Consider the following 14727-nt stretch of genomic DNA (forward strand, 5'->3'; position numbering starts at 1 on the left):
ATTAGACAAAAATTATTAATCATGTTCTTGTCAAATTTGTCAAAATAGACTACTTTTTAAAATTAAAATCAGCTTTGATTTGATTATTTTCCCTCAATATACCAACTTGTTTTTAAAAGTTCAAAAAATATGAAATTACTGAGCCAGATATAGGTTAAAAGAAAAAAAGGCATAAGAAAAATAAACAAACACAATCCCTTATTTTGTGTATTTTGAATACATTTGGGAATGAGTATTTATAATGACTCAAATGCTCTGAAAAGATATCTCTTGAAAATCAAATAGAATAACCATAGAGCAAGCAATGTATGCAGCAGTTGCAAAGTGGGTAATTCATCTCCTAGAGAAAAGGCTTCAACTCATATCATGCTGAGCCTGCCAAGCAGAGGACTATTTGGAATTGTATTTTTAGGGCACACTGTTTCATTAAGATGTAGGTTGGAAGCAGCTTAGTCCTTTAAATATTCCAAATTAAACATTTCCATAACACTTTCAAATAAAAAAATGAATCCAATTACAGCAATTTTACCATTTCGAACAATAGACAGGCTATTGAATTCCTGTTAGAATCTTCTGAAGGAAGAATTTGAGTTATTTCACAATGTAATTTGCATAAAAATGTACCAATGACATTGATGTTTATAAAGAGCATCAAATGATGTCAAAACGCAATACAGTTCCGCGACGGCTTCTCTTTCTTTAATAAAACACATTTGATTCCCAGTTATTATTTATAACATGCAGCTTCCTTCTGTGAAGATGGCATTCAAAGCAATTAAGAGCATCTCTTTCAGCCATACAGGCTGGGGTTCTTCAAACAACAAAATGAGTCCACTGAGGAAAAGACTTAAAGAGTTATAAACAAATCTGGTATAGGAAGAATGTTTTAAAGGACTAAAACGAAGTCATCAAGCACTTTATGTGTTGCTACGATGATGAAATGCAAATATAAGTCTTAAGAGTGAACTCTGCGACCCTGCTTCAAAATCGTATTTGCATACATTGGAATATTGATGGAATGTTTTGATGATACCAAGTATTTGTCTGTTTTCCCCAATTTTCATTTCCCATTTTGTGAGCTGTTACCAATATTTATCTAATGGCACAGCAGGATTTATTTTTCCTTTTTTTTTTTTTCGATACTCGGGCCTCTCACTGCTGTGGCCTCTCCTGTCGCAGAGCACAGGCTCCAGACGCACAGGCTCAGCGGCCATGGCTCATGGGGCCCCAGCCGCTCCGCGGCATGTGGGATCCTCCCGGACCGGGGCACGAACCCGTGTCCCCTGCATCGGCAGGCGGACTCTCAACCACTGCGCCACCAGGGAAGCCCTATTCTTCCTTTTGTTCGTTTATTTTTGTTTTTGAAAGTTTAAGAAGTTGTTTCTTCTTACACTTTAACTTTTGTGGCTACAGTAAAATCTCATATTTACATTAGAACTTTACGAAGGACATATGAAATGTGTTACACTATTATTTAAAACATTTTTAACCCTACAAACATCAGCCTTTAGTTTCGTTTTTTGCTTGCTTTTAATCATACTACTGGGACTTTATATGAGTGATTTTATCTGTTTACTCATTCCTCTGAAGATTGGGAAAAGAAAATACTTAACATCCCTGTTAAAATCTGCCTACACTTTAAAATCCTATGGGTGCTTACCTGTCCTGGTCTGGCATTTTCACATACAAAAGTGTCATAGAACACAGCAAATTGTGGGGCATTGTCATTAACATCCAAAATTCTCACAAAAACAGCCACCCGAGTCATCTCTTTGGGATTGTCTAGAAAAAGGAAAGGAAAAAATCTGTTTAGGAAGACACATTTGTACACCAGATTTAATTTATATAAGCCTCTTGTGGATATTAAGTGCTCACATACAAATAAGCATCACCTTCATTCTACTAATGTAATGAGCAAATGTGATAAAGAAAATTACTGCAGAGCCTAATTAAGTAGTCATAAATTCAGCTATTAATGGGCTCAAGAGTACTATTAATATTTTGAAAAATCTTTTTAAAAGCCCAATCCAGTATAATTGAGTTCATATTATATTTGTGTCCTTATTCTCCAAATACACAAAATAAGAACAAATATTTATTAAATCTTTATTATATGTCATTATATTTCTTAATTTATACCATTTTTGGGGATGAAGAGTGGTTTGAAATAAATTAGTAACTTTCCTGAGGTCATCTACGTGGTAGTTGTTATATTACAACCTACCCTTCTGACTACTTTTATCATTAAAATGTATTCCAACAGCTACTCCCAACCCTCCTTTTGGAAATTTTAATATATAGCTACTAATTTTACAAATTGGATGGAAATTTACAATGAAATACAAGATTTTAAATGTTTCATTAGTACAATTGTTACTGGTACCATTTCAACAACCCAGGCTCAATTTTGTATCACAAAATTAGTTCAATAGTAACATGTAGTGTAATAATCATGATTTTTTTTTGGCTAAAATCAAGGGCATCAAAGTTTTCACATAAAAATATGCATTTAAAAATATGTTTTGATTTGTAAATGGAATTTAAAAATATATGTTAGCCTTGGGTAACAACCGTATATTAGTCATAATTGCATTATCTCCACCAAGAATTTTTCTAGGCACTTGCACTGATATCTGAGGTGTTTGGGGATCTTAAATTCAGGTTTATATTCATCAGCCTTTGTGATGTCAAAATCTCAGTCTCTGGATATAGTTCAACTTCTTTGTGAAATTTGGTAAAGTCAAGCTCAAGATCAATATAAAAGGAGAAAGGAGATAATTTGCTAAAAATAACGCAAAAAAAATAGCAGATAAGCTGAGGGACAGTAGCCATCTTACTAAATGGCCTCTATCAATATGGGTTATGAATAATATGATTTACCCTTGTGAAATTTATCTGATTTTCTAATTTTGTCTAAATAATTTTCAGATACAAGGCTTAAAAAATATTGTCAGGTACAAACAGGGAGTATATCACTACTCAAAAGAATTTATTTCTCCTCCCTTCTCTCCATGTAATTGTAATGTTACTAAAATAACTAAATCAGCATTTTAAAAAAATAACATGTAAGAACTGATTACTTGGCAGGGGCGTTTACAAGGCTGAGTAGTATGAAGCAAGGCAGACACTTCCATCTGAAGTGTATTTACCTTACTTTACTCTTTTCAAGGGAAACTTTAAAGTGCATCTCCTCTTTAACACTCTTGTTTAGTCTTCCTTCAGTCTTCTTAACCCATATGTGTTCAGTTCTCAGGTTCTGATTTCATATTTGCTAATCTCTTGCTGCATATTATTCACTATGTCAGGTGGTTAGAGTTTAGATCCAAAGTCACAATGCCAGAAGTAGTAAAACTGGGATTTGAAACTAGTCATTCTGTTTCTAGAATGACTTAATTCTATACCAAATTTACAAAATTGCATCCAACTAGTAACAGACAGAGCCAGCATTCAAAATCATATCTGTCTCTAATTGCAAAAGTTCTTGTCCATACACAGAACTGGCTACGTAATTTTTAGAGCCTATTATAAAATGAAAGTATCAGGTCTCATGTTAAAACATGATTAAGAAATTTAAGATGGCAACACTATCAAACTCTTAGAGGAAAACATAGGCAGAACACTCGATGACATAAATCACAGCAAGATCCTTTTTGACCCACCTCCCAGAGAAATGGAAATAAAAACAAAAATAAACAAATGGGACCTAATGAAACTAAAAGCTTTTGCACAGAAAAGGAGAACATAAACAAGATGAAAAGACAACCCTCAGAATGGGAGAAAATATTTGCAAATGAAGCAATTGACAAAGGATTAATCTCCAAAGTATACAAGCAGCTCATGCAGCTCAATATCAAAAAAACAACCAACCCAATCCAAAAATGGGCAGAAGACCTAAATAGACATTTCTGCAAAGAAGATATACCGATTGCCAACAAACCCATGAAAGGATGCTCAACATCACTAATCATTAGAGAAATGCAAATCAAAACTACAATGCAGTATCACCTCACCCTGGTCAGAATGGCCATCATCAAAAAATGTACAAACAATAAATGCTGGAGAGGGTGTGGAGAATGTATTTAGATCCTGTGTTCAGTTCTCAGGCTCTGATTTCATATTTGCTAATCTCTTGCTGCATATTATTCACTTCTTAGTATGTCAGGTGGTTAGAGTTTAGATCCTGGAGTCAAACAGAGTTGACCTGATTCCCAGGTCTACCACTTATTCATTGTGTGACTTTGGCCAGTTTACACTCTGTCTCTAATGCCTCAGTTTACTCAAAATGAATCAAAATAGAACTTCTGATTTTATACAGTTATTTGAATAATTAGGTGAGCTAATGCACGAAAACTTCTTATTAAAGTATCAGTTTGTTGGTAAACACACAAAACCAACACATGTTGACTATTGTTATTAAGATCATCTTTATTATCATTGTCATATCCTTTTTTGAAATTTATTTATCTATTATTTATTTTTGTCTGTGTTGGGTCTTCATTGCTGCGTGCAGGTTTTCTCTAGTTGCAGTGAGCAGAGGCTACTCTTCGTTGTGGTGTGTGGGCTTCTCATTGCGGTGGTTTGTCTTTGTTGTGTAGCACGGGTTCTAGGTGTGCGGGCTTCAGTAGTTGTGGCACGTGGGCTCAGTAGTTGTGGTTCACAGGCTCTAGAGCGCAGACTCAGTAGTTGTGGCACATGGGCTTAGTTGCTCCGCGGCATGTGGGATCTTCCTGGACCAGGGCTCAAACCTGCGTCCCCTGCATTGGCAGGGAGATTCTTAACCACTGCGCCAACAGGGAAGTACCACTGTCATATCTTATTTCCTTAAATTACTTACAAGCTTAAGCTATCTTTCTGCATGCAAAGCATCTACACAATAAAAATGTGTTAACTAGCTTTCCTGCAATTCATGTGGGTCTCAAGAGGAGTACATTTGGGAAAAAGTGAGGAGAAAAAAATGCGGAAAATGTTATTCTGCTATTTTCCTACCTCCCTCACTCGTAAACAACTTGCTAAAACCCAGAGACATAGTGTTCACCTCGAAATGAATCCTCAACTACCCCAAGTTACTTGATGCTCTGGGGAAGAGTGGGAAGGTATGATTCTTCTGTATTTTCTAGAATGTGCTCTTTAACCTACTTTTATAGTTAGTGGACATAAGCTAAATGTTTTCCTTCAATACAAAGTCTTGACATAAAAATAACTCTTTTGTTGGTAGCAATTCAGTTTCTAACTGTGCCACAGAAGCCAAGAAAGACAGAAAAGTTTCACATCTAAAAAACTGCATTGTCAGTCCAATCCCTAACACAATATGGAGATTCTCCAGCCTCTTTACACATAACTCAAGGCTCTTCAAATAAAAAGCTAAATCCACGGGGATAAACACGCATTGTAAAGCATCAGGCCTGGAGTCACCTATTCAAAACCCAGTGCTTACACTAATCTTTTTCCTGGCAGATGCGGCTGCTTACGTATAAATAAAAATATAAAGCCTTCCAAGGAAGCAACATACTGAATAGGACCTGGCATATATTTACCACCTAAGACTCTTGGTCATCCAGCAAACTCTACTGTAGTGAGAATGTGTGAGCAACAAAGGATCTTAAAATGTATGTCCTAAGGTAAAACCATGCCACGTGTTCACAGGCTTTTCCATACCTCCAGGAAGAAGAAAGTGTAAATCGTTATCTAGAAATCCCAGGCTTCAGAGGTATCTTTTCTACCTACTTAGGGCAAGGATTTCTACTAATGAGGTAGCAGGTATAGAAAATGGAGTCTTTCAGTCATAAACTTTGCTCGACTGTTGTCAGAATATATTGCAATGCTTATAATTTAATTTTCATGTGTGGTTCTAGGAACTCATTGGTTTCTACAATGAAGTGTTTTACAATCCCTGACTGTGACCTTCATTTTAGATTTTCTATTCTCCACCTGGGATTTAAAAATACTTTTTAAAGAAGAAAAAGAGAGGTTATTCCATGGTAGAGTGCATTAAATGATTACCTGTAGTAATACTTGCCATACGATGGGATACACTGATATGAATGTAGAATTCAACTGTTAGAGGCAGAGCCTGGAAACACTGGTAAGAAGTACATTTCTAGGCCTTTCTGCACTACTCTGGGCTTGGTGTATGGCATGCTTACCACAAAGCCAGTGTTTAAAATCTAGTGAAAACAATTCCTTACATGCTGTTTCCCTCTCACCCTCATTCCATTTGATAATCGGAACAGCATGGTGAGCCCCTGACTGTTGGTGGCTTGGCAGGTATGCATTTCCAGCAGTTACTCCATAGACTGATTTTAGTTAAGGGCAGAAAGTAGGTTTAGTTCTTAAAAAGAAGAACATAATTGACTTAGCTTTTTACAGAATTGTCATTACTTCAACTAGGTTTAGAAGTTAAATTTCTCAAAGTATCTGAAATGGAAAATGCAACTCCTTGCTCATTAGGCTTGAATAAGGAGCTTGAATCGAGCAGAGAGCACGAACAATCATGGTTCTGGAGTAATCAGACTGGATCCCGTCGGGCACATCTAAACATTGTGATACGGATACACATAGAGAAATAAAACTTTCCATAAGAAAAACTAAAACATTCTTCAGTTCACCCTGAGAGACACAGCTATTTATATCTCATTATGGAAAAAGTGGATTGTTTGGATGGTGGGGTTAATCTCTATTTCAGAGGCAGATTTAAGAAAAAGTTAAATCTAGTACTTTCTCTTTTTTTTTTTTTTTTGCGGTACGCGGGCCTTTCACTGTTGTGGCCTCTCCTGCTGCGGAGCACAGGCTCCGGACGCGCAGGCGCAGCGGCCACGGCTCACGGGCCCAGCAGCTCCGCGGCACGTGGGATCTTCCCGGACCGGGGCACGAACCCGCGTCCCCTGCATCGGCAGGCGGACTCGCAACCACTGCGCCACCAGAGAAGCCCTAGTACTTTCTCTTGAGGCATTAAGTTCATTGCTGATGATCAGTCTAGCCCGGTTCCATCCTCCTGAGACTCTTCGTAATTCAGCCCCAATGCCCTGCTTTCCAAATCTTGGAATGATTACTTCCAATAACTTGACTTTGATATATGTTTGTGGATTCAGCTTAGTTTTTCAGATCTGAAATGTACAGGCTTAGTTTTTTTTTTTGTTTTTTGGTTTTTTACCACGATTCAGTCCCTAATTTATGCTTCTTTTTAGAACAAAAAGTTGCTCTATTCCATACACATATCATAGTACAGGAATCAGAAACTATGAACAGGTTTGTGTGGGGGGGCAGGGCTGGTTCATGGGCATGTGTAACTGAGCAGGGCCTCACACTCAGAAGGGCCCCACCCACCCTTATTTAATGCTCTGCTGTTGCCATCTTTTTCTTTTTTTAAAAAAAACATCTTTATTGGAGTATAATTGCTTTACAATGGTGTGTTAGTTTCTGCTTTATAACAAAGTGAATCAGCTATACATATACATATATCCCCATATCTCCTCCCTCTTGTGTCTCCCTCCCACCCTCCCTATCCCACCCCGCTAGGTGGTCACAAAGCACCAAGCTGATCTCCCTGTGCTATGAGGCTGCTTCCCACTAGCTGTCTATTTTACATTTGGTAGTGTATATATGTCCATGCCACTCTCTCAGGTTGTCCCAGCTTACCCTTCTCCATCCCCATGTCCTCAAGTCCATTCTCTACATCTGCGTCTTTATTCCTGTCCTGCCCCTAGGTTCTTCAGAACCTTTTTTTTTTAGATTCCATCTCTATGTGTTAGCATACGGTATTTGTTTTTCTCTTTCTGACTTACTTCTCTCTGTATGACAGACTGTAGGTCCATCACCTCACTACAAATAGTGCAATTTTGTTTCTTTTTATGACCGAGTAATATTCCATTGTATATATGTGCCACATCTTCTTTATCCATTCATCTGTCGATGGACACTTAGGTGGCTTCCATGTCTTGGCTATTGTAAATAGATCTGCAGTGAACATTGTGGTACATGACTCTTTGAATTATGGTTTTCTCAGGGTATATGCCCAGTAGTGGGATTGCTGAGTCGTATGGTAGTTCTATTTTTAGTTTTTTAAGGAACCTCCATACTGTTCTCCATAGTGGTTGCATCAATTTACATTCCCACCAAGAGTGCAAGAGGCTTCCCTTTTCTCCAGCATTTATTGTTTGTAGGTTTTTTGATGATGGCCATTCTGACTGGTGTGAGGTGATACATCATTGTAGTTTTGATTTGCATTTCTCTAATGATTAGTGATATTGAGCATCCTTTCATGGGTTTGTTGGCAATCGGTATATCTTCTTTGCAGAAATGTCTATTTAGGTCTTCTGCCCATTTTTGGATTGGGTTGGTTGTTTTTTTGATATTGAGCTGCATGAGCTGCTTATAAATTTTAGAGGTTAACCCTTTGTCAGTTGCTTCATTTGCAAATAATTTTCCCCCATTCTGAGGGTTGTCTTTTCATCTTGTTTATGTTCTCCTTTTCTGTGCAAAAGATTTTGGTTTCATTAGGTCCCATTTGTTTATTTTTGTTTTTATTTCCATTTCTCTGGGAGGTGGGTCAAAAAGGATCTTGCTGTGATTTATGTCATCGAGTGTTCTGCCTATGTTTTCCTCTAAGAGTATGATAGTGTTGCCATCTTAAATTTCTTAATCATGTTTTAACATGAGACCTGATACTTTCATTTTATAATAGGCTCTAAAAATTACGTAGCCAGTCCTGTGTATGGACAAGAACTTTTGCAATTAGAGACAGATATGATTTTGAATGCTGGCTCTGTCTGTTACTAGTTGGATGCAATTTTGTAAATTTGGTATAGAATTAAGTCATTCTAGAAACAGAATGACTAGTTTCAAATCCCAGTTTTACTACTTCTGGCATTGTGACTTTGGACAAGTTACTAAAATCCCTGGAGTCTTATTTCCTTCTCTGTTAAATAAGGTCAAGAAAAATATTAGGAGGAAAGCATTAATTTAAAATTCTTAGAATAATACCTTCACCGAACGTTTAATGTTAGCTCTTATTACTAATACCTTTGTTTCTTCACCTGTAAAAAGGAAGTAATAATATCTATCTCTGTGTTTACTGTTAAATAATGGACTCCCAGCATTTTAGCATAGATTTTAATTCATGGCATCCAAGCAACAATTTTAATACATTTCCCTTTCTCCTAAAGAGAATATCTTTAGATTCCAATTCTAGATCATTTTTATTAGTTAATATTAAATGTAGACTTGTGGATGCCTACCGCTATTTCTCAGTATATATAGAAACTATTGAAAAAAATTATAGGTGTTGAGAAGCCTTTTAAAACCTTAGATTGAAATTACAACTCATGTGTGTAATGAGAAGAAATTATTCTTAATACAAAATAAAATCTAAAATTATGCTATATATGATATACATAAAATTCATCTTACTGATTTCAGCAGCGATAACAGTAAGATTGTGCCACTGAGATAGTTCACGGTCAAGTGGCTTTGATGTATAAAGGGATCCATTTCCAGAATGTATGTTAAAGATCCTGTCAAGGTCAGTATGGCGATCCAAGGAAAATCTGAACATAGAGGGCAGAGAAAAATACATGACAGCATTACTGATGGTTTGCAGGAGAAAATGGTGAAATGCAGAGACACATATATAGTGATATATAATAATTTCAGGAAAGTACATAGTACTGAACCAGGATGCAGACTGTGTCATGGATTTATCACACACACACACACACACACACACACACACACACACACAAACTGACCCTCTCCCATCTTCCCAAAACCTCTTCCCAAGACATGAATTGACCTTTGTTCTGCATTCAAATGCTGGCCTTCTGAATGTTTGTTTAATTAAATCATTGTCTATTGCATATTCAACTGACCTGGATGTGTTTTTCCCCAGAACTTGGAATTACAAATTTACATTACCAACGGACATTACCTAGTGACTGAGAATTCTGTTGAAGAATTATTACAAGGATCAAATGCAAAATATCAGTCCCACTAGTAAAGTCTTTTAGTAAGAATATTGGAGACAACATTAGTTCCCTCAGAGTAGTAGATCATCAATTTATGATGGTGTTCAGCAGCTTCAAAGTATGATACCCAGGTAGCTTTGGTTTCTTACCCACATGTATCATTATAAAATGTATACATTTTAACTAGAAATGCTTTAGAAGTAGAAAAGTTGGGGATAAGAGTTTGTATCAAACTAAATCTTAGTATATATATTACAAAACCAACTATTTTGCAAATTGATTAAAGGCGTTGTGTCAGGTGTCATTCCAAAGCCCAACTACAGGTTTATCAATCAGGACGGTGTAGTTGGGATAAGTTCCATTATTTGGGGGGTTGTCAGCCAAGGTTTAGAAGAGCTGTACCCCTCACTGGTGGTTCCTGCCACTTCACAATCGTAGTTGTTTACAAATGTTTCATAATTCTTGAGTTAGCAAGCATAATCCCCCAAGTTATCTGTAATGTTCCCTATTTAAAAATTTAAAAAAACAAAGCAAAATAAACATGACAAAACTAGGAGTAATATCTAGTTATGGCATATATTTTCCTAAGCCACAACTGTCATTTATTTGAAGGAACAAAATATGAAATATTATTTTTAAATAGTATTTTGTAAGTAATGACACAAAATAATTTTGAAAGTGCCGTAAAACTTTTTTCTTTTAGTGTTCCAAACTTGTATGATATTTCCAAAGATCAATTGAAATTTATGATCTTTTTGTGGGGTTTTTAATACATTGCATTAGAAGAATAACTTAACATTTTGATACAGTTAATATGATTTTATTTTTGAGGATTGCTTATTTTAGATTTTTATTTTAAATCAATTCTAACTAGAATAGACCAGTAATTTACACATTTCCTTAATAAACCCCAGCCCTCTCTATTAACACAATATGGATTTAGTTTTGTATTCAAACTACATGCTTTAGCCATTCACAAATAAAGCAAAACACTGTACCTCTATATCTGGAATAATTCACAAATTATATCCCAGGTTGACAAAATTATTTTAGTACTGAAAGATTCAATGTAAATTTTACCTCCTCCTTGGACTGTTCCATGATTACCTGAAGTAGAAGCTATTCGTCCCCTTCCATCCTAAAGAACCTTGTACCATCATCTCTGCCATTTACCACATTGTATTAGGAATTCATTTCATCTCACATCTCAAACAGGAAATCAAACATGAAAACAGCAAGCGTCATACTTGGAATCTAGTAGATACTCAATGAATCTTATTTCTCATACTGAATCTTCTTTCCTAACAGACTGAGAATTCCCTGAGAAACAAATTAGTAACTGACATGGTGACCCACAAATATTTGTTGAATGACTTCTTTGGCATTTTGGCAAATGATAAGTATCCTTATTTCTATAGAAATATGACAGGAAGTTGCATTATGTAAATCAATATAGAGCATCATTGTCTTTTCCAAATCAATTTTATGTCTGTTTTGTCTTTTTTCTTGTAGTTCAGTTTAAAAGCTAGTGAGGAAATTTAAAGGATTATGTGAAATTATCTTCAAGATACAGAGAGATCCTGGTTCTTTTTCAAACCTGATATAATTATAGTTGACGCTTGAACAACATGGTTTTGAATTTCCTGGGTCTACTTATATGCAGATATTTTCAGAAAATATAAACTAGAGTCTGTATTTATTGAATGAGGTTGAATCCTTGGATGTGGAACCGCGGATGCAGAGGGCCAACTATAAAGTTACACTCAGATTTTTGACTGTGGGGAGGGGGCGAGGGGAGATTTGCACCCCTAATCCCTGAGTTGTTCAAGGGGCAACCGTTTATTTTTCAATTCTCTATCGGTAAATTATGTTTATTACCTAACATTTTTATTTTAAAAATCAGTTCCAGAAGACATATTTTAGGTAAATACCTTTGATTATTGCATTAACATCCACAATACATGACATGGACAGTTTATAACATGACCAGTATTATCCGATTATCCATCCTTAAATACATTGCTTTAGTAAAACTATTTTATCTCTTTAATTATATATATACATCTTTTTAAGCTGCATGGTCTATCAAGATTAACTTCCAAAAATATTCATTTGCTTTTTCTACATCAAGTTAGTATAAAGTCAAATATACAACAACGATCTTAGCTAGACTCTGTCATTAATAAGCAATGAAGTCATTAATTCTGTTGCTTAGTACACATAAATGGATTCTTTTCTCCTGGTCTTGAAATTTGCATCCTGATGAAAAATTTAACTTAAGAAAGAATCCACAGACATATTTTAACATAATAACCATTAGTCTATGAGAATATTTAGAATCTATTTCACTGTGTGGAAAAATATATTGCCTCTTAATAATGCCACGATCTAAACTGAACTTTAAAAAAATATTATATTTTATTTTAAGAAGGCCATTTTAAAACCAGGAACACAGAACACAGGCTATTAAAGTCAGTTAGGAGCTCTGCCAAGGGAATGCTTGGTAGTATTCAATGGGGAAGAATAAGAGTGTATGTTCAATAAATGTCTACCAAATGAATGACAAGAAAAAAAAAAAAAGGTTTAAAGGAAAAAATCCAAGGAATGCGGCAATTTCAATGAAGTTAAATGGATGGGAGAGGCATTTATGGGAAACTCATGCTGACAGATGGGAGCTGTACTTGACTACCATATGCAGGTTCGGGCTGCCAATATGTAACCTGTCATGCTGTAGGTGACTATAAGAAAATATTTAGGTTAAATTATAAAATTATATTAATTATATTATAATAATTTTAATATATATGCATATAAATATATATATAATATGAAGTCACTTGATGATATGGCAGAACCTATAGAATTTTAAACTTTGAGCTAGAGTCACATGGTGCATAAAAGTAGAGTTTCTGACATTCCACTGCTTCATAGTTAGGAGTCAGAGAAGTGTGTACTTGGAAATTGTACAACCACTTGAACTCCTACTAGACTGGCCCACATTGTAAAAAGTATAAGCAAAATCAGTCTGCTGAGGATAAGGAAACAAATGAAATCCAAAACAATTGATGGACTAACAGTTTAAAGTGAGCAGTAATTTTGATCCTGAATATTGTATATAGATATCTGTACTTTTTTAAAATGAGAGAACAAATGTCAGTGAAAACTTTGTCTTTCTCATTTGTATGTTTTTATCACATCTTATATGTTTTTAGGCGCCATAAGAAAACAAAGCTAAACAAAAAATTTGAAATGACTCTGATCTTTCTGGAATGTTCTAAACTTTTTGATATAGCCAAAAGAACACCAAAAAATCTTCCCGCTTTGCTGATAGGAGTATAGAAGTTTCTAAAATCATAACTACATTGTAACATTGTTATGATTATATAATTTTTAATTATTAAAACTCCTCTCAACCTCATATTATTTAAGAACCCAAAAGCACAGATAAATTGATTTTGTTACATTGCAAATGCACAGCTGAAATAGTCCCCTTTATCTGTATCAGGCATCAGAACAACAAATATCTTAAAGAGACAGCCAGATGATACAAGCCAAGTTTCAGTAACTGGCATGATTAAAACTGAATCAAACTATGAAATTTGTGCATACCTGCCCCAGAACACAGACAATTTATTTTAAATACTTGTGCTCACACAACATATGCACAGCTCTATCTTTTAATGCATTAAACACTTTAAATAGAATTTCATGCTTTCTACATTTACTTCAATTCCCTTTCTTTTCATCCTAAGCATAAGCATAATTACCTAATGGGGCTAGAAGTAGAATCTGGGTCCCTTGCCATCACAGTACCAATGATTGTACCCACTTCAATATCTTCATGAACCTCAAACAGGTAGGAGGATCTGCTGAACACAGGTGGTTCGTCCACATCTTCAATAGAGATTTTCACAATTGCCGTATCTTTAAATGGTCCTAGGTAATAAAAACGTGGATCCACATGGGTATTTTCTGCTTCAACCTTCAGAGTGTAAAGCCTTCGGCTCTCATAGTCAAGTGGCTGTATTAAAAATAATTAAGTAAATAAATCATCAAATTAGATTGAGGGAACTTGAATTATATGTTCCTTCCAAGTTACAGTATGATTTTTAAAGCCTAGTTGAGTTGTCAAGTTGTTTATAAACTGTAAATAATTAAAATTTAAAAATATATATAATCTTTACCCATCAGGTAGAATTCGATTTTTACTTCTTATGTACTTAAAATGTAGTACTTCAGAACATAGGAAAATGTGATTTAAATCTTAGAAAAATTGCAAAGGATATTAAGACCTGTCTCATATAGTGGTAACTCATTACAAAACATGGGCTGGTGGATTTTGTGTGTGTGTTTGACACACAAACACAAACGTATGTGTGCTGAGGTGTTGGCTACTGCTAAGTTTTTCTAAGTAAAAAATTCAGTAATCTTTTAAAATATATGTTGTGATACTTCCATTCCATTCGACAGGCTCATGGCACTACATAAATCTGATGAAATTTTGAAGACTAATACAAAACTTTTCAGCAGTTATATGAAACATTGAAAATAAGAAACACCTTGGGTAAAGAGAAAAATTTTGATAGCTAATTGGTAATTAGGTTACATTATGAAACAAAAAGGAATTTAAATATTCATTAGGTCACTCCTTGGCTGGTCATTGTCTGTTTAAAAGTGGTTGTGTACCTTGAACTTCGCAATAGAGTTTGAGGAGAGTTCTGTGATTAACTGATGGTTACTTTAGGCAAATAGAGTGTTCAGGACATTT

General features: G+C 35.2%; 1 protein-coding gene across 1 annotated transcript in view; it reads right to left on the reverse strand.

Moving 5' to 3' along the window:
* Positions 1-14727, reverse strand: part of LOC131755313 (cadherin-10) — a 192841-nt gene that overhangs the window by 10641 nt on the left and 167473 nt on the right. The window contains exons 7-9 of the mRNA XM_067030827.1: positions 13727-13980; positions 9406-9542; positions 1661-1782 (exon numbers count right to left, since the gene is read on the reverse strand). Coding sequence (XP_066886928.1) covers positions 1661-1782; positions 9406-9542; positions 13727-13980 — 513 coding nt within the window. The remainder of the gene's footprint in view (positions 1-1660; positions 1783-9405; positions 9543-13726; positions 13981-14727) is intronic.

The sequence above is a fragment of the Kogia breviceps genome, chromosome 4 (assembly GCF_026419965.1).
Source record: "Kogia breviceps isolate mKogBre1 chromosome 4, mKogBre1 haplotype 1, whole genome shotgun sequence".
NCBI lineage: Eukaryota > Metazoa > Chordata > Mammalia > Artiodactyla > Physeteridae > Kogia > Kogia breviceps.